At 40.8% G+C, this 18,595-nt stretch overlaps 1 protein-coding gene across 5 annotated transcripts in view; it reads right to left on the reverse strand.

The window, feature by feature from the left end:
• The window catches only part of FHDC1 (FH2 domain containing 1), a 40,754-nt gene that overhangs the window by 15,168 nt on the left and 6,991 nt on the right, over positions 1-18,595 (reverse strand). For all 5 annotated transcript variants that reach the window (XM_019722596.2, XM_074338435.1, XM_074338433.1 and 2 more), the window contains 5 exons: positions 16,115-16,728; positions 7,871-7,932; positions 7,101-7,203; positions 1,599-1,684; positions 1,409-1,509 (listed from right to left, as the gene is read on the reverse strand). In XM_019722596.2, the coding sequence (XP_019578155.2) occupies positions 1,409-1,509; positions 1,599-1,684; positions 7,101-7,203; positions 7,871-7,932; positions 16,115-16,594 (832 nt within the window). In that variant the 5' untranslated portion in view covers positions 16,595-16,728. The remainder of the gene's footprint in view (positions 1-1,408; positions 1,510-1,598; positions 1,685-7,100; positions 7,204-7,870; positions 7,933-16,114; positions 16,729-18,595) is intronic.

Below are 18,595 nucleotides of genomic sequence, written 5' to 3' on the forward strand. Positions count from 1 at the left end.
ACTATACATTGCATTTGGATTGGCTTAAAGATTTAAAAAGGAACTTATTGTAATATATTGATAAACGAGGTCTTTAACCACAGAATCTTTTGTACACATACCTATGCAAATAAACAATATTAAAAATTGTTAACATATTTGGAAAACTAAAAAAGTTTGATTATTAAAATGACAGTATATATAGATAATAAAACGTCACCTATAATATTTTTAAGTTAATATTCTCCATTAAGTCTAGCGTTACTTTCCAAAAATTACATCTGGATCATTGCCTATATTGTGTTATCTGTGGAGGCCAGTTTTTGAAGGCTAACCAGATAAGCAATGTCTCCACCGTGCCCACAAATTTGCACTGCTCAATATGAAAACATATTCTTCCATCTCTACTGAGCAGGAGGCACAGCCCTTCCAAAGTTGCTGCAATAACCTTGGTATAGGAAAAACATTTTTAAAGGTCTCGAAATAGAAAGAAGAAAAATTCTTCTTAATTCTTAATCTCCTCTCTAAAATGAAGAAAATAGGATAGGCTGAAGAGAAAAACCTGATCTTAACACAGGCCAGAGGAACTAAATAGGAAAACCAAATAAGAATAAGCAGTTCTACACAATAACTAGGAATCCAGAAAAAGACTGAGAGGAAATCAGGCTGGGGCTGACGAATGCTGGAAAATGTGAGGGTCAGGGAGGGCCAGAGCCTGCCTCAGGTAAGAGGAGGCGGCAGGCATCCTCAGTGCCCTAAAAGCCGGAAAGCAAAGCTCCTACCCCTGTGGGTTGAGACAGTAGAGCAACTCTGAGGGGTCTATCCAAGCAGAGTAAGCAAACATTTAGCAAATTGTTCAAAGAAATGGCCAACTGGGCTCCGAATGTAACTAGCACACCAGAAGTAAGAGTCTGGAGGGGAGGCGGGTGCGCAGAAGAGTCCACTGGAGATGTCTGGGAGGAGCCAGGAGGAATGGGCGTCTGCTTCTGAAAAAGAGGCAGGCCTCCCCCCCCCCACACACACACCAAAAGAGGCCAGAGATAGAAGAAGAGATGCAGCTGGCCCAAGGGCCCACAGTTGGAGCGCGCGCACGCACAGACGCACAGAGAAAGCTAACCTACTAGGGGAGGAACAAGTGTGAGCTACAACCAGCAAAGTTTACTTTGAAGCTTGAGACCATAGAAACCTTCTCTTAAGGGAGAATATGCTGATTAATGGATTGATTAGTTAATGAATTAATTAACTAGTGGGAAAGTAAATGGAAATAAACCTTAAATGCGCCATTCCTGGTAACAGCTCATTTCCCTTTTTAGGATGTATCAGAAATGGGACTTTGCACGTCTAATTTCCATTGAATAGTTTTTAAAAAAAGTAAACTGCTACCAAAATTAATAAAAACAAATTACACGAAGCATATGTATTTACTTACCTTTTGTTGCTGTTCTTAGAATTGTTATGTCTGTGTACAGAGAAGAACAAGAAGGTAAAAACTCCTTCTTTAGCACCATGGCTTCAATGCGAAGCGAATAGCTGAAAAAGAAAAAGTAAAACTAGAATCTGACGTCATTAATTTAAAAACCTTACTCGGCTTTTAAAGAACAATGATCGGTGATCCTTACTTTGGCACCTGAATTAAGCAGTGCAGAAAGGATTCCGCCAGAGACAGCTTGGACACATCTCCACTAAATGTTTTTAATCTCTTTATCTAAAAGACAAATGGAAAAGGGGGTAGAGAAAAAAATAACTTATGATTAAAATGTAACATGATTTTCAATTTCATCTTAGAATTCCTGTAAGAAAATAGGATTTCACTGCCCAATTCAAACTAGTAAAAATGGAGACCTAAGAAAAGACAGAAGAAGAAATCATCACATCTACCACTTCACTAAAAGAAGAAACACCAAACAGACAAATTAGAGAGAAGAGCCACGTCACTTCTGTGGGTATAACAATCCCATACAAACCAGAGAGCTTTGCCTCTGGAATCCTCAGGCAGGTTACTATCAGGAGACTGAAAAAGGGTCATTCTACGGATGAAAATTTTCTGTAAATTATAATCTGGAAGGGGACATTGTTTGGGAGAAGAAAGAAGAGACTGAGGAGTCATTATAATATGATCCTTTAAGTCATCAGTGAAAAAATATTATTATTATTATATACTCTTATTATTTTTGAGTATTTTAGGTATAAAATACTTAGAATGGGTAAGGTCTAAGGCAGATCTTCTCCCTGTATCAAGTCCCCTTCACACACAATAGATTTCTAGGAAGCGACTATTGTACGTTGAGGTGCGTCTACTTTGGCTCTCCAGCCGGAAGAGAAAAAGGAAAGTGGTTTAAACAACCCAAAGATCAATGTCAAGACATCCCCCTATGAAAAAAATCAGGTAATAAAACAGTATGTACAGTAGGATACCATTTCTATGATTTTTCTTTTTTTTTAAAGTGTCGACTACCACCACCCCCCCCCACGCCATTCTCCATGCACAGACGATGTAGACTCAGGAAAAAGGCTAAAAGACCTCACCAACATCAGGTGTCAGGATTAGTCATTATTATTCTCTTCTGCTGCTCAGTTTTATTTTCTAAAATGTCTACAATAAACATGTATTACACGTATAAAACATTAAACTAAAAGTTATTAAACATGCAACTATTCCTTCAACTCTAGCAAGGAAAAAAAAATAAAGATCTGGCATTAGGAATATAGCCAAACAGCTAGCAGGTAGGGATGGAGGTGAAGAGAAAGTGCTCAAACTGCATCAGAAGGCAAATCATGCCTTTAACCACACAGAAAACTGGACCAACCCAATGGCAGAAACATTTCTCCGTCTGTTGCAAGAGTCTTCCAATAAAAATACACTCCGGTAAGTAGCACCTTAAGGCCACCAGGCAAGCAGACAGCTTATCTCTATAGCTAACTGTCGCCTAGGAGCACTTGCCATCTTTTATTGTTCTTTTAAAGCTTTCTTTTTCCATCCCCTGGATTACATTGGCTGCCCAGAAAAATAACATGATGTTTAAGCCTCTTGAAAAATAGGAAATGGCAGTTCAGAAACACAGAGGAAGGAGTATGTGCAAAGATACACTAACTGAAATATCTACATTACCTGAAAAGACAAAATGCAACAGTGCAGATACGCACCCAAGTATTAAGTCTGGTCCTTAAGCCTACAGTTTTTCTTCCATTATAGAATTGCATTCTTTCCCCTGCCTGGAGGGCCTCAAAGTGAATTTACCATTTTCAGCCTTACTAAATGGCACCTCTGGTTTAGAAAAAGGCCAAATCAGTGCCTAGTTTCTCAACTAGAAAGCTGTGGGATGAATTCTGATCCCTTCTGAACTAGAGCCTCACAATTCACTATATATGGGCAGGGGCAGAGTGAGGTTGTACCTTTTATAAGACCATATATGTAGCATGTGCAAAACTGCTGAAAATAGCACCGTTTTCTGTCTAAAGCAGAAGAACAGGTCATGCTACGTAAACTTGGTAGATACATCTATTAAACATGTGCTAAACTGTAACCGAACAAGGATTAATCTCCTTCACTTATGTAAAGAGCTAAAAATGTTTAGATTTCAAGAGAATGGTGATGAAAAGATAGTATTTAATTTAAATACCATGTATACAGTTCTTAATTCCATTTCAAAATGGGATTTACGTTCATTAAGAGGGATTACTGTACCGTCACAGTGGTAGGGAGGGAAAAATGAGAGGTGAGCCAACCCTATAATTATTATGCATTCTCATCATCATCAAATAGCATTTATCAAACATGGTTAGGCGTAATTTTGTTGGCTGAGCCAAGTGACTCTCATTATGACCCGGCTGTGCCCGGTTCTGTCCTAATAGCAAACAGCATGCTCCTTAAGACTCACACATTCCAAAGGGCAGGCCTCCTTCATCCCATCTAATTCCACTCACATGGCCTTGAAAGAGCAGGATTTCCCACCCACAAACCCACCTAACAGAAGACCCTCACTGTCACTCCCCTCCCAGGGGCAGAGTAAACAAAAAAGGTAGGAACAAAGTGATAAAATGTCAGAGGTGGCAATTTAACTTGCCTCCAGATAGAACTGGACATTTCTACCACCTTCCAGCCTTGTATGCCTGACACTGAGAGGTGATAGGGTACCAGCCCACTAGAGGGAAGGGCTGGCAGGCTGAGTGTGGGTCCCTTCCAGTGCCCACCTGGCTCCTACTCCAGTCTCCTCTCAGCGCACAGGAATACTTTGCTGGACAGAGAGCCTACTCCAGTTCTTTTATTTCTGGGCCTACCTTCTTCCTCTGAAAATTTTAACCACGAGTCTGAGGCAAGATGAACAAACATGCCAGATAAAAGATTTATGGTGAAAGGCAGAGAAATCCTAAAAAACAAATTAACCTTGGGTTGGCTTGTCAGCTGAGACCACAGGAGAGAGAAAAGGGCTCTTTCCGTTCATATTTTTCCGCATGCTGATAAGATCACAGTATCATTTGGGTGACACTCACACCAGTACTCTGATAACAGAGGTGATGAAAAGGCTGGGAGGCCCTCTGAAAATCTTTTCAGAGTTTTGAGAACCTCTGCCCTTCCTTCCTTCCTCCAAGAGAGGTGGTGGAATGCAGCAGAAGGAACTGCTCTGGGGTCAGACAAATCAGGGTTCAAATCCACCTTCCTCTACGGCCTGTGAATCATGTGACACTAGACCAGTTCTATCTAACCCGTGTGAGCCTATTTCTCACTTGTAAAATGAGAAATATCATGTCGCTGTGAGGATTACATGAAAAAGACATACAAAATACTTATAGCAATGATTTTTTAACTTTCTAGGTACGTGGCACTGAACTAAGCACTTGAAATACGTGATCAAGCTTGGCTGAATTTTGCCCTGTCCAGCGCCTGGTACATGGGGACACTCAATAAAGGTTTAGAGCCTTCTTGTGCTAAAAATGAGCACAGAACATTGAACCTCAGGCTTAGCAACATGCAGCGACGTATCCACTTATGTATTTATTAGCATATTTCTGTCACATTCCTAAACCTTTCTCCCTCGGCCCTGCCTCTTCCTGGCCTCATCTCCAACCTCCACCAAAAACTCTGGGGGCGACCTTGGGTCTGGGTGGCGCCAGAGGCCACACAGCTCTCACAACAAAGCCAATCTGTCCTTGCAGAGGGCATGGGTCACTGAGGTGGCTTTGGCTGTCACCGTCCTCCCTCTGTCAGCATAGATCCCCCAGAATGGTTTAGGGAGGGACGCCAAGTGGCACTGGGGACGGTCAGGGTGTTCCTGCTGAAGGAAGCTCCCAGCTGAGTTTGGAGGGTGTGGTGAGCTGAAGCCAAGAGTCAGTAACATAAACACGGAGAAGTGTGACCAAGCTTGTCAGCTATTCAGACTGAGGATGACCCTGCAGCAGCTGGGCCTGGTTCAGCAGCTCAGAAGCATTTTAGGGTCCCAAGGCTGTTTCATGTCAGCAGGACACTGCCTCTGGGGTTAGCTAATTGTCTCGGCCTGAGAGAACGCCTTGGCGCTGGGTGGGTTTTATTCACCTTGCCCTTAACTTTCTTCCCTTTCAATTTTATCCCCCACACAACTCAAAAAACAGACTTTTTCAGAACATGAGCGGTTTAATGGCTAAGTTGCTTCTTTGAAAAATCCCTTAGTCTTCCACGACCTTTGCATTTTCTAATTACACCTTTGAATTGTCAATTCGAAATTTAAAGAACCATATTTAATCTCCTACCTCCTCATGATAAGAAGCTGGCAGCCTCCCTTGTGCCTAACTTCCATTTAGAAATTTAGAACTTTTCAGAGCCTTTTCACATCTGCTATCAAATTTGATTCTCACTTAAAAAGAACGGCAAGGTCGCTTAGGAGTGGGTACTAGAGCAGGTCTAAAGAGAAGTCATGAAAAAAGCCCAAGCAGGAATAAGATTTTGAGAACAACTACATCTTTTTAAAATAAACTCACATTAATTCAATCATATTCATCCTAATTTAAAGATTTTGGAACTCGCATTCTTTACATAAAACAAAAATTAATGACTGTTTAGTATAGAAGATCTGGGTAAATTATGATTTAAATGTTCCTTTCCCTCAACACTTGGAGACCTTTTTACTAACATTAATGAATGCTGTTAATTAATCTTGGCTAAGCTAAATTACACTTAATTTGCAAACAGAAAACCCAAGGTAGACAGAGCCTCAGGTTATTAGATGTACCCAGAATATCTAGTAAACCCACGAAGATCCTCAATTTGGCATTATGAGTTTATCACTGATGTAAAAGAAAAAGCGCAAATATATTTCTCCTATTATCATTAATGGTACCAAAGTCAAGTTCCATAAATCACGCGTGAGAAGGGGTGTGGATGAGGAAGGGAAGAACCGAAACTCCTTGTAAAAGGGGAACTTACACTTTTTACTTTATAAGACTATATTATTCAAATGTTTAGAAGCATAAATATTAATGTAATTTCTTATCAATTTTTTTTCAAGGGTCAGTTCTTCAGAAATAAAAACAATATCCCCATTTTGCAAGGTTTTATAAGATTGTTTTTGTTTTTTCCTATCAAGCTCCTACCCACTAAAAAATTCATTTCTCTCAGTCCAGGAAAAAAACAACTCAGCATCTTTATATGGTGGTACTGTATTGCTATCACAGCAACCTCTACATTTTAGTCAGTTATATAGACAACATTTATTAACAATTGACCTATCTCTCCAAATTTTTAGAGCATCTTTATCCAAAAGTGGTCGTTTTATCTTTTTTTAAAGTATATGTATTATAACCCAGGTACATCCTAGACAAAGGTCATCATTAGACGACAGAAAATGCACCTAAAATTTATTGAGCCCCCATGTGCCAAGCACCAAGTCTCACTTTATAGGTGAGAAGACTAAAGGTCACAGGAGTTAAGCAACCTGCCCAAGTCTCTCATTTAAAAAAGTTTTCTCAATTAAGGGTAGAGCTCTAATTTAAACCCAGATTTTCTAACTCCAAGAACCCGTACTCTTTCTACTAGGTCACTTCTTTTACATGAGAAGACTGGGGCTCTGGGTGGGAGAGCGCCCTTCCATGTGGGTTTTGACATTCCTAATCACTCCTAACATCTAAAACTCATGCGCCAAATTCCTTACCTCCTCTGACTCGGGCAAAAGCTTAAGAAATTCTCGCAATGTCTCTGATCCATAATGCTCAGTCTTTCCTTGATGAATATCTTCTACAATGGACTGAGGAGACCTTGAAAAGACAATCAGATTCCATTTCACCTTTGCTGGAGTGCCAAAGAAACACAAGCCAGTGGAAATTAAAACAAACCATCTCCACCCTCTTTTCCATCCCACCTTCTTCCCAGTCTCACAGGCGGTTTTGTGTCCTCTACTACCATGGAAAGGAGGGATCCTGCTACACCACTCAGAGGCCCCTTAACCTAGAAAACCACCCCCACCCCGAGGCATCCCAGGAAGGTCAGCATGGCATCGACCACTGGGGTCTTCTTTGGGAGAAGAAAAACAATCCCCTTTGGTCTCGGGGAACTCCTGCAGAGCCCTTTCCTTTCTACTTCAGAACACTTGAACTTAACTACTGTTCACCTTACCCGTCCAACCTCCACTCAAGGAGCAACACTACAGATGAATTTATAAATTCCCTGACGTGACAGGCTTGAATAGATACCCCCGGGCAATTCTCACTATACTTCAAATCACTAGATTAGGTTTTCAAGAAGGAAAACAGTAGAAAGTGACACACACTTGTGGACTCATCAAAGCCACGTGTCTAAGAGGATTTGAAGGTATGAAGAACGACTTTCACTCATATTAGAATCTGAATTTCCGCCCCCACCCACAGACTCTGATGCTGACAGCATGGATGTGACTGAAGTTTCAATTGTGGGCAAAAATCTTACTTCTTAAATTGCTTAAGAAAGATCCCAATGTTCATGCTCCGTTTTGCATCCAAGACAGTAATCTGGAAAAACAAAATAGAGACACACAAGATAATTAAAGTACAAATAAGAAGAGCTGGAGAAAAGAATTAAAACCTATCAAAATACAATACTAATTTATAAGAGAATAATTCCCAACATACCTAATATTGATATACCTAATATAGTCTTCAAACACTAAAATATTATCATCTCCCCAAACATTCTGCAATGATATGTTTCCTTAAATGTAATAATTATACATATCTATTTTAATATTCTATAATTTTAAGTAAATTATATATATACTTAATTTTTTTTCAAATTTAGCAGTTTTCTGTTAGAATAATACAGTCCACATCTTAAAGCCCCAATGTGGAAAAATGTCTCAGCATAGTAAGAATCATATGAGCTTTGAACTGAGAGAGTAAAAAATAACTCTGCACTGGTTTTAGAGTGAGTCCCAATCCTGATTTAAAGATATAAAAGGACCAATACTGTTATTTTCAGGAACATAATAGAATTCTTATATTTTTTCTAAAAGAAAAATTTCTTTTCATTGAAAAAGAATATAGCTGTCCAACAGATCTTTTAGGAAGAGGTAAGACAGTACCCTATATTTTATTTACTCAGAATTTAAAAAGGAAAACTCTTGGGCTACATTTCACGAAGTCTAAGACGCATATTTTTTTCGCATTTTAACATCTCTGGAATAAGAATGTGTCTTACAATGTATGGCATCTTTGATTTAACGAAATATGGTGGCTATTCCAATGTACCATCAAAATCCAGATTTGGGCTCCAATAAATTTTAGCTGTTCAAATTAATAATTTAGAAGAGTTTTATCAGACTAGACATTTTTTTTTTGGCAGGGGAAAAGGGTGGTGGGGGATGAAACACAGAAGCCATTTCTTTCTTTGGAAGTAAATATCCAGGATGTGAGGAGGAAAGATGACATGAAAAGTGCTGCAATTTTTTCCATTTGTTTTTTGGTAAAGGCAGGCTAGCTAAAATAGGAATGTTGTTATAATGCTCTTCCTTTCCAAATGTATGTGATTCATTGTGAACAAAAGAGAATCAGGTTTCAGATTAAATTCCTGATCTCTGGGCTTGCTTCTAAGTTTATATGAAATAGCAAGACTGTTAACCAAAGTTAATGGCACTTCCTGGCTATAAGGTTAAATTTTTACAAGACTATGGTTGCCTTCATTTGAAGACTAATCTTAAACAATCACATTATTTACTATCCTAGGGGTTTATTTCATGTTAACACAATCACCTGCCAACCATAAAATAAACTCCAAGTTAAAAGAGCAGGCTCCTTCTTGGAATCCTACCCTGGGGTTGCAGTTCAAGTTCACTGTGAAGGGAGAGGACAGGAACCGGGGGGAGAAAGGGTGAGAAAAAATACCTGTCAAACTTATCACCCTTTAAGGAGGAAAGCTCATACCGAAAAGAGGAATCTAAACTTATTAAGACAGACAACTATGTGTTTATTACAATTCATAAATTAAAAAACAAGTAAGAACATGCATATTGATACAGATGTGTATGTAGCTAAAGAACTTTCTCTGCACTCATTTCTGCCCAGAATGGGGGAAATATCTTCTTTTATGTTTCTTTCATTAAATTACCACCTCCTGCTATATTTAACCCTTGAGGGTAGCACCCTCCCCTGACCCCAAAACCCCAAATGTCACCCTCATCATATTCACCCTTCAACCCTCTGGGACTCTATACACTTGACCTAGATCCATAGCTATTGTTGGAAAAGTGGTGGAGCCATCTCTCTTATTATTCCTATTTGCCAGATAAGGAAACTGAGCCTCACAGATGTCATTTTATAACCTCCCCAAAGCAATACTAGAAATGAAATGCTAGCCTGGGTCCCTCTGGTTCCTTTTAGTTCCTGTGAGTTTTAATATCACTGATGATACAGGAATATAGAGAAGTAAAAAATATCCTCTCTCCCCACCACACCCCCCCGACCCCCCAGCCTGGTATTAACACTGGGATGTTTCTCTAGGAATGGGGTCAGATCTGTAGAAAGCCATCTGTAGGGCCTGGCCAAGTCCCCTGCTGGCCAAGTCCACAGCTGTATATGTGGGATGATGGATAGAAATCATGTTCTCATCAGCTAAGGAGTGAAAGGCCTGGGCCCCCAGGAGCAGCCCCTCACGCTCAACATAGGGGCAGCTCAGCCTGGGCACCAGCTGTCTCCACAGCTTGAAACAAGGCTTTAGAACCCCAGCACTAAGAGAATTCAGTGATATTCCTAAGGAAAAACCTGGGCTGGCCATGACTGCGCACCTAACACGGAAAACAGCCCAGCGCCTCATCCAAACAACAGGAAAAGGAGACAACTGATAACATTCCAGGGACCGTCCCACTCTCTCCTGGCAGCTTCGGATTTGCCTAGTGAGTGAGCAGTCTCTTTCTCATAGGTTATCGCACTGGATCCTTCTTAAGCAGTGTTATAAAAGTGTTTGTTAAAGTCCTTCAAAGAGGGTTATCACTCTACATGTAAATTAGCTTATCTTACTTCCCAAATGCTTGCCAGCTCAAAGCTGGGCAATTCAGAAACACACGGGCGTGGGGGATGGTGGTGTTTTGGAAGCAGTCAGCACAGTGGACTGCACATGGGCTCCTTTTGAGACTCCCAGGCTCCAACAGGCTGAGACCAATCGCCAAGAAAGGGGATGAACCGACCTGGCCCCTCCCTCTCCACCAGTTCCAATCAATCCGTATCTACTTTCCCCGACGCCACAGGACGTGTAGGCAGGACCCCACTGAAGTCAGGGCCTGTCACAGCAGGTCCAGCCAGCATACTACAGAGCTCGTGAGCTTTCCCACAAAAGCTCACCGAAGAGTTCAACCATTCCTGGCCAACAGGAGAGCTAAAATTAAGGTGGTAATGCGCTCCACTCATTTCATCCAGAGGATATCCCACCAGGATGAGGGGGACTTGCTATAATAACAGATCCCCTCGGATGGCCAGGGTGGCCAAGGGTTGTTCTGACACCCTCAGAAGCACGGTGACTGTACTACCGGTATGAACTCAATAGCAGGTGGGAGTGGGTCCACAACCCCTCTTGTTCGGACCTCTAAGTCAGCTCTCCTAGTTTCTTCTACTACAATTCTTGTATTTTCACCTAGTGTCAGTCCACTGCAAAATCTGCCTCCCTTCTTCGCTAAGAGAAGAAACTTTTGTTTCTTAGCTGTAGTAAGATACACATAACAATGTTTACCATCGTAACCATTCAGTGTATAGTTCTGTAACCTCAAGTATATTCACATTGTTGTGCAACCATCACCACCATCCGTCATAGAACTGGTCCCCTTGCAAAACTGAAATCCTGTACCCATGAAACAATAACTCCCCATTTCCCCTCCCCTACCCCTTAGCAACCATCATTCAACTTTCTTCTGTCCCTATGAATTTGACCACTCTGGGTATCTCATATAAGTGGGATCATATACTACTTGTCCTTTTGTGACTGGTTGACTGGTTTATTTCACTTATAATGCCCTCAGATAGAAAAAGAAAATTTTAAACCACTTGTTTCAGCATGTCAAAGGGGGCTTCCTTCCTTCCTTAGCTCTAAGGAGTGGTTATTTCAATCCTATGTCAAACTTTGGAAGGCAAGAATTAAAAAATCTTCCTGTATCCTCCAACATAGACTTAACTTTTGGTTTTTTATGGTTTTTCATTTTCTTTACTTTTGCTTATTGGTTGTTTGGGAAATGTTCCTCCTCCAACTTTGGCGGGGGGGGGGAATGAAAACCCAGTTGAAGCTTTTATTTTCTTTGAAATATATCTATTTTCAAGTACTACTACCTGGTTCTATAGTTTTGGATTGAGCATGTCCCAGAATTCTAGAATATACTGGGATCATAACAAAAGTCGAGAAAGAATGACTAACACCTAAAATTACAGTGAAAGAATAAAATATTACTTCTCATAAATTTAGAAGAACCAATCTTCCTTCCATCTTTCCTTCCTTTTTGTTTTCTTTTGAGGGTGCATCTCACAGTGGCCCACCCAGGGATCGAACCGGCAACCTTGGTTTTATCAGCACCACACTCTAACCCACTGAGCTAACCAGCCACACTCCCTTCCTCTTTTTCTAATAAATGATTTTAGCTATTTCTTCCAAGGTATAATGAATTAATATTAATTGTAATATTACTATAAACATAACGAATGCCCTCTAGTGTTTCAACATTTGTGTCTTCTTTTTCTTTATTTCAGTTTTGTTAAGGTATAATAAGTAAAATTGTAAAGATATTTAAAGTGTATATCGTGGTGATTTGATATACGTATACATTGTGAAAAGATTCCCCCCCATCTAGTTAATAAACACATCTATCCATCACCTCACATATTTATCTTTATTATTATTTTTTGGTGAGAACATTTAAGTTCTACTCTCTTAGCAAATTTCAATTGTACAATACAGTGTTATCAACTGTAGTCACCATGTTTTACATTAGATCCTCAGACCTGACCTTAGTCATCTTACTGTGTTTTCTTCGTGAATCCCAATTTTGATCTATCATATCAATACCTTGTAAGATAGTCCCTTTGCTTCCTTGGTTCAGTTCTGTCAGGCTCAGTTACTTTTAATTTCTTCGGAGGAAACCAAATCTTTAACACTGGCCCTTACCTTAAGGGCGTTTTAGATCTAGAGAGAAACAAGTAGAGACCCAACTACCCAGTGTGAGGCTAAAGGGCTGAGCAACGCTGATAATAGTTGGACTGGGAACTTCTCAGGGGTGAGATCAGCAAACTTGGGGGGAAAAAGGTGGAGCTTGAGCTGAATCTTTTTATTATTATCACCAGTAATATAAATTTGTTATATCTAATTACTTTATTACAGCTTAATTATTATTGTATCATTTGTAGCCTCTTCAAGTGAATTTTTAGGTAACGAAGATATAAGGATAGTAATGTTTCATAAATTTTTTCTCCCTTATTAAATGTCCTAATTTACTATTTTCAATTACTTATTCTTCCTAAATTCGGCGATTCCCAAACCCAGCTTTTCCCTATCTTCCAGCAACTTCTTCCTTTGGAGTATAATGGACTTTACTTGTAATGCTTTATAAGCCATTTAAAGTAGGAGCCAACCACATAACGGCAGGCCGTTTCTGTACGAGATTATTATATTTCAAGGACACATAATCTGGTCCTCAGCACGTTTGAACCTCCAGAATTACGGCCTGTGTGGTAACGGTTGGGATGCCGTGTTTCCAGGCTCAGGATGGATCTGTCTGCTGAACATGCGGTCAAGCGTATTCTCCAGTCCACACAGACAGGCGGTGAGCAGACTACTACTTTCAACCCTGAACTCCACTTACTACAGAGTGAATTGGAAGATGTAGCACTGGTCCTTGTTAGACCATCCCTCTTTTAAGTTGTAATTTCTTTAGAAGAAAATCTAATCAGGGAAGAAAATAGCATGAACTGTATCCTGTTACTAAAAAAAGGTATATATAATACTTCAAGCCATGTGGGAGATAGCATGGAAAATTGAAAATAATTTTAGATGACCCTCTGTTATGTGACAACATTACCTAATCTGCACTTAAATCCATCTATCTACACTACTTTTCCTACGTGTGTACTGAAGAATTGAAGTTAGACTGAGTACACGGTGATGGTGATTTAATTTTTCTTTCTAGTATGCCGTCTCTCAGATTAGGACCTGCAAGTGTTAAAAATAAAGATATTTGGGGCAGCCGGTTGCTCGTGGTTGGAGCACAGTGCTCATAACACCAAGGTCGCCAGTTCAATGCCCACATGGGCCAGTGAGAAACCACGGCTTGAGCTTGGAGCTGAACCTCCGGTGGGCAGCTGGTTGGCACAATGGTTAGAGCGTAGTGCTCATAATACCAAGGTCGCTGGTTCGATTCCAAAATGGGTCAGTGAGCTGCGCCCTCCACAACTAGATTGAAAACAACGACCTGACCTGGAGCTGAGCCTCGCTCTCCACAACTAGACTGAAAACAATGACTTGACATGGAGTTGATGAGTCCTGGAGAAACACACTGTTCCCCAATATTCCCCAATAAAAAAAAAAGTAAAGATATTTGCAAACCCATGTTCATAATAGCATTATTCTCAATAGCCGGATACTAGCCAAAAGATGGAAGCAACCCAGAAAGATGGAAGCAACCCAGGAAACAACCCAGAAAGATGGAAGCAACCCAGGTGTCCATCAACAGGTAACTAGATCAACAAAATGTAGTATATACATACAATGGAATATTATTCAGTCTTAAAATCCTGACACATGCCACAACAGGGATGAACTCATTATGTAACAACGTGGATGTTTCAGTGCTACTGAACTTTACACTTAAAACATTGCTATGTGTATTTTAACACAATTAAAAAATTGATTCTTCAGTTTTAGAATTTTTTTTTTTTTTTACTTAAGGGAAAATAAAAAGGCTGCACCTAGGTCTAGGGGTGGAGGGAGATAAGGAGAAAGACTCTTTTCCTCCCTGAATTTTAGATCTGGCCTAGAAATGGACATTTCTGCTTCTACTACAGCTGGAAAAAGAATGCCACAGTCCCTGCCACTTCCCTCCCTCTCTGTGGTCCTTACCCTCTCTTGAATTCACAAACATAAGGTAGCAAGTTCCTTGTAGTCCCATGAACTATCATTTGGCAAAAGAAACATACCCAGTTTACAAAGGCCAGCTGCCTCCCCAGCGGCATGATGAGCCAGACCCCCTTCTGTGTGTTCCAGGTGCTTTTCTGAGACATACACGCTTTTCCCACATGTGCCCATTCACTCTTTCCTTCAAAATTCTTAAAATTCAGTAAGTAGAGCTCGGAAACAATGGTGAGACATGACCTACCGTACAATAAGAAACCTCTGCTGGAAGTTGGGGCAAAGGCCAGGGTACTAAGGAAATGACTTCTTGCTCCTTCCAATATTGAAAGGATCCACTAAGAAATAAAAGGACTTTGCAGAAAGGAAAGAGCAGGGAAAGCCTGTGTTCAGCTCTAGGATTATCCTGAAGGCTTTCTCTCAAATTTATGTCACAGTTTACAGTGAATTCTAATCCCAGCATTCTCTGTATTTTATAATAAATAGACTCTTGGCTATTTCAATGGGGGGGCCATACCACCAGCTTCAAGGGCCCTGGAGTGAAGTTAACCTGTTCCTGAGCCAGACAGAGAAAAGAGGTCAATATTGTCAGCTCAAGAATTCAATAATGCAGGGAGCTGCTACGCTACTTCATTCCAGAGCCCTGCCTACTCTCTTATCTCGTCAGTTCCATCTCTGACCTATTTTCTCTGCTCCTTTACAACAGATTAAAAAAATTACGCATTTCTGTTGCCTTTTGGGAGGGGAGGACAGGCAGCATTCTTCCCTTTTAATCCCTGTTTTCCTAATTATTTATTCTAGCAAATAGAGGTTTCTTAATTTACTCTCATGTTTCTACACAGAGAGTACTTACAAATGCAAGTTTGGATTCTGTTTCTATAATATATAGTGATTTGTAGCTCTGAGACCATGTTTTCAGTTAAGTTCTTAAAACTTGCTAGCTTTATTTTTTTTTTTTCTCAAAGTAACACACTGAGTGTTAACTGGAAATACGTCTCCTAGAAAGTCTACCTGGAAATATAGCTTCAGGCTGTGGCTCTCTGGAAATCTCTGTTCCACATTGGCTGTAATTTAATTCAGAGCTCTGAGGAAGGAAGGCTATCTCCAAACACTTGTACAGGGAAAAATAAGGATAAAATCCTAGTTGTGTGTTAGTTAATGGTGTTTTTTAACAAAAGGTGTTTTGTCTCAGAAAGCTGCAGCTCATCGCAAATAACCGAGTTTAGGAACTTAGTTTTTGTTTGTTTCAGTGGAGACGGATAATCCTGGACTCCAGCTGAAGTGCTCCACCAGGGGAAACGGCAGCCGATGTGCAGAGCCAGGGCAGAGCTGAGAGGCCCACGAGGATGGCCCCAGACAGCATGCTCTCTGCATGAGGTCATACTCCACCGAGATGTCTGGGAGGGTCCGGCATGCATGCTTCCTACACGTTGTTATTACTCAGCTCAAGTTTATCATGTAAGGCCCTTCCTAGCATTCCCACAGCACATTCCCTTGCATTACCTTATTTCTTAGTGATTCTAGCAAGGTGTGAAACGTACGTATACCCCCAAACTCAAAACAATGCAGCGTGGAGGATGTCCCTCCGAGGTCTAGTCTTACCTCCTCTCTCGCTTCCCTGAAGGACGAATTTAAAGTTCCTCCTCTCCTGGAAAGCGAAGGCTTGGGGGTATCTTCTTGCTGCCCAAAGAGCTCCTCAACGGTCTTTGTGTCGATCTGATAGCGGTGCTGCTGCCTGGCGGCCAAGGTCCAGATGTTGGTTTTGCCGCGAACTTGCTCCTCTGGAATGGTTTTCCAAAAAAAGCTTCTCATTCGCTTTTTCTGACCAACGTGGTTGTAGCCGTTCACGTGAGAAGTTGAGGGCAGTCCTGGAGGGGGAGGTGGGACCACGGGCCCCTCGGGCAGGGGAGGTGGGGGGGGAGGGGGAGAGGGAGGAAACCCTTCCCCTGCATAAGGACAGGGAGGAGGAGGGGGGGGTGGAGGAGGGGGGGGTGGCGTTTGCCCAATCATGAATCCAGCGGCCGCGGCCAGAGTCCCATTTTCTTTATCACTGACAGAGGAGACACAATTCATAACATGCATAGTACTTTTGCCGGCTAAGAAGATAATTTCTTGATCTTGGGGAAGCAGACACAAACCTCAAAGTTGTGTCATACTTTTTCCACGCGCAAGTCTGTCGCCAGAGAAAAAGGCGTGTTGCGTGTCATCTTCCAAACCTACAAAAATAAAAGAGCTTTAAAATCAGTGCAGGAAAACATTCTAATACTAGCTCTTCCCTTCAGAGGCCAGAGCCAGTCCTCCTAGAGTAGTTGGATGTTAAAATTCAATAAGGGACAACACCTTCAAGAGAGCATTAAAAGGGACTAATACTTTTCTGAATGTGAACCAAAATTTACTACCTGGAAATGCTGCCAAAACAGCAGCAAACAGTCCGACTTGGAAATGTTCGGTTAATCGATAAAACACATATTTACTTAGAACCTGCAAACGCTTGAGCAAGTATTGCTTACTTTATGAATAAACTACTTACTCATTACCTGGCTCACTTTCTTTAGGAAATGGATACCCAACCCCTGGGGAAATTACCCAAATGGCTTAAGCATTAGGCGTTAGCGACCCTGCCTTTCTCCAGTGTGGACATGTCCTGTACCAATCATTTGGCATCACCCACTTTGCACGTAACAGGCAGGGCATTTTGAGATGATAAAATAACGGCCAAACGCATCCCCCAGGAGTCAGGGCCACCATGTTCCTGGCTCCACTTGGTGACATGGCTTCCCGGCAAATGGAGAAAAGAACACTAGACACGAAGATGAAAGGTCCCAGCTCTAACTCAAGCTTTACCGCTTCCAATTTTAGACACATCACTTTGCTTCACTAGACTTCAGTTTTCTCATTTGTAAAATTAGGAGGTTGGGATACATTACATGACTTCTGTCATCGCTTCTGATGCTAATCACTTTGGATTCTAGGTAAGCCACTGTTTGTAAACCATCAGAACTTCTCACCTGCTTCTTCTGCTTCTCCTGTGACACTATTAGCCAAGAAGACACACACACATAAGGATATGCTGTCTGCATCACACCTGCCACATGCCGATCTCTTATCCACACAGTTACTGACTTATTTGGGAGTTGGTGCATTTTTGCCGACTTTTAAGTGTTTGTTTTTGGTGTCGGGTTGTTACACACCTGATGTGAAAACAGGGGTCAAAACAACTGCATTGCCTCATATATCAGGACAGGTAAGTGGAGATATGGAGGAAGGGACCCCAGGCAGGCTACGGGTAAGCATCCCCACTATGTGAGCGTATGAAAAAGGGACTGTTTCCTCCCGGTCATAAAGAGCCAAATGGAGGGGCTTTCTAGATTGGACTTCTGAGTATAATTATCTTTTTACAGCATCGCTGTCCAAGCTCACACTGAGACGCATACATTGGTCAAACAATACTGGGTTACACAGGAGTCAACTGTCTGATATCACTAATTCAAATATTATGAAACGTTTTACACAAAACCGCATGTAAAAGGCAGGGTAACCTAAGAGTAGAGATTCCAGAAACAGACTGCTTTTCCTCGGATCCTAGTTCTGTTACTTCTTAGATGTGCAACCTGATGTGACACGGGTTATTAACCCTAAGTTTCAATATCCTCATCTATAATATAAGGATATACCATTACATTTGCTTGTATAAGAATATATGAATACATTTACAGTCCTTACCCAGTTGCCTGTATAGAGCTATTAATAACAACAATTGGTGTCATATGTACATGATTTCTCTTTATTTTCAGAGGCATTACATTTGCTTTAAAATATGTATTGGATTTACAGATAAATGCTAAGGCTGCTAAAAACCTTTAATATTTCCATTCTCTGTTTTCTAAGTTACTAGGTTTGTGAGATTTGTCTTTCTTTTAATACTCAGTGACTATATATTAAATTATCTCTACATTGCAGGAATGGATGTTTTTATAAACTGTTGGACTATCTAAGTTCTGAAGATTATATAAGAGTAGAAAATTGCATTTCTAATTATTAACTGGGTAATTTTCTTTTTTTTACCCCTTTAACCATTTTTAA

The sequence above is a fragment of the Rhinolophus sinicus genome, linkage group LG07, assembly GCF_036562045.2.
Source record: "Rhinolophus sinicus isolate RSC01 linkage group LG07, ASM3656204v1, whole genome shotgun sequence".
Taxonomy (NCBI): Eukaryota; Metazoa; Chordata; class Mammalia; order Chiroptera; family Rhinolophidae; genus Rhinolophus; species Rhinolophus sinicus.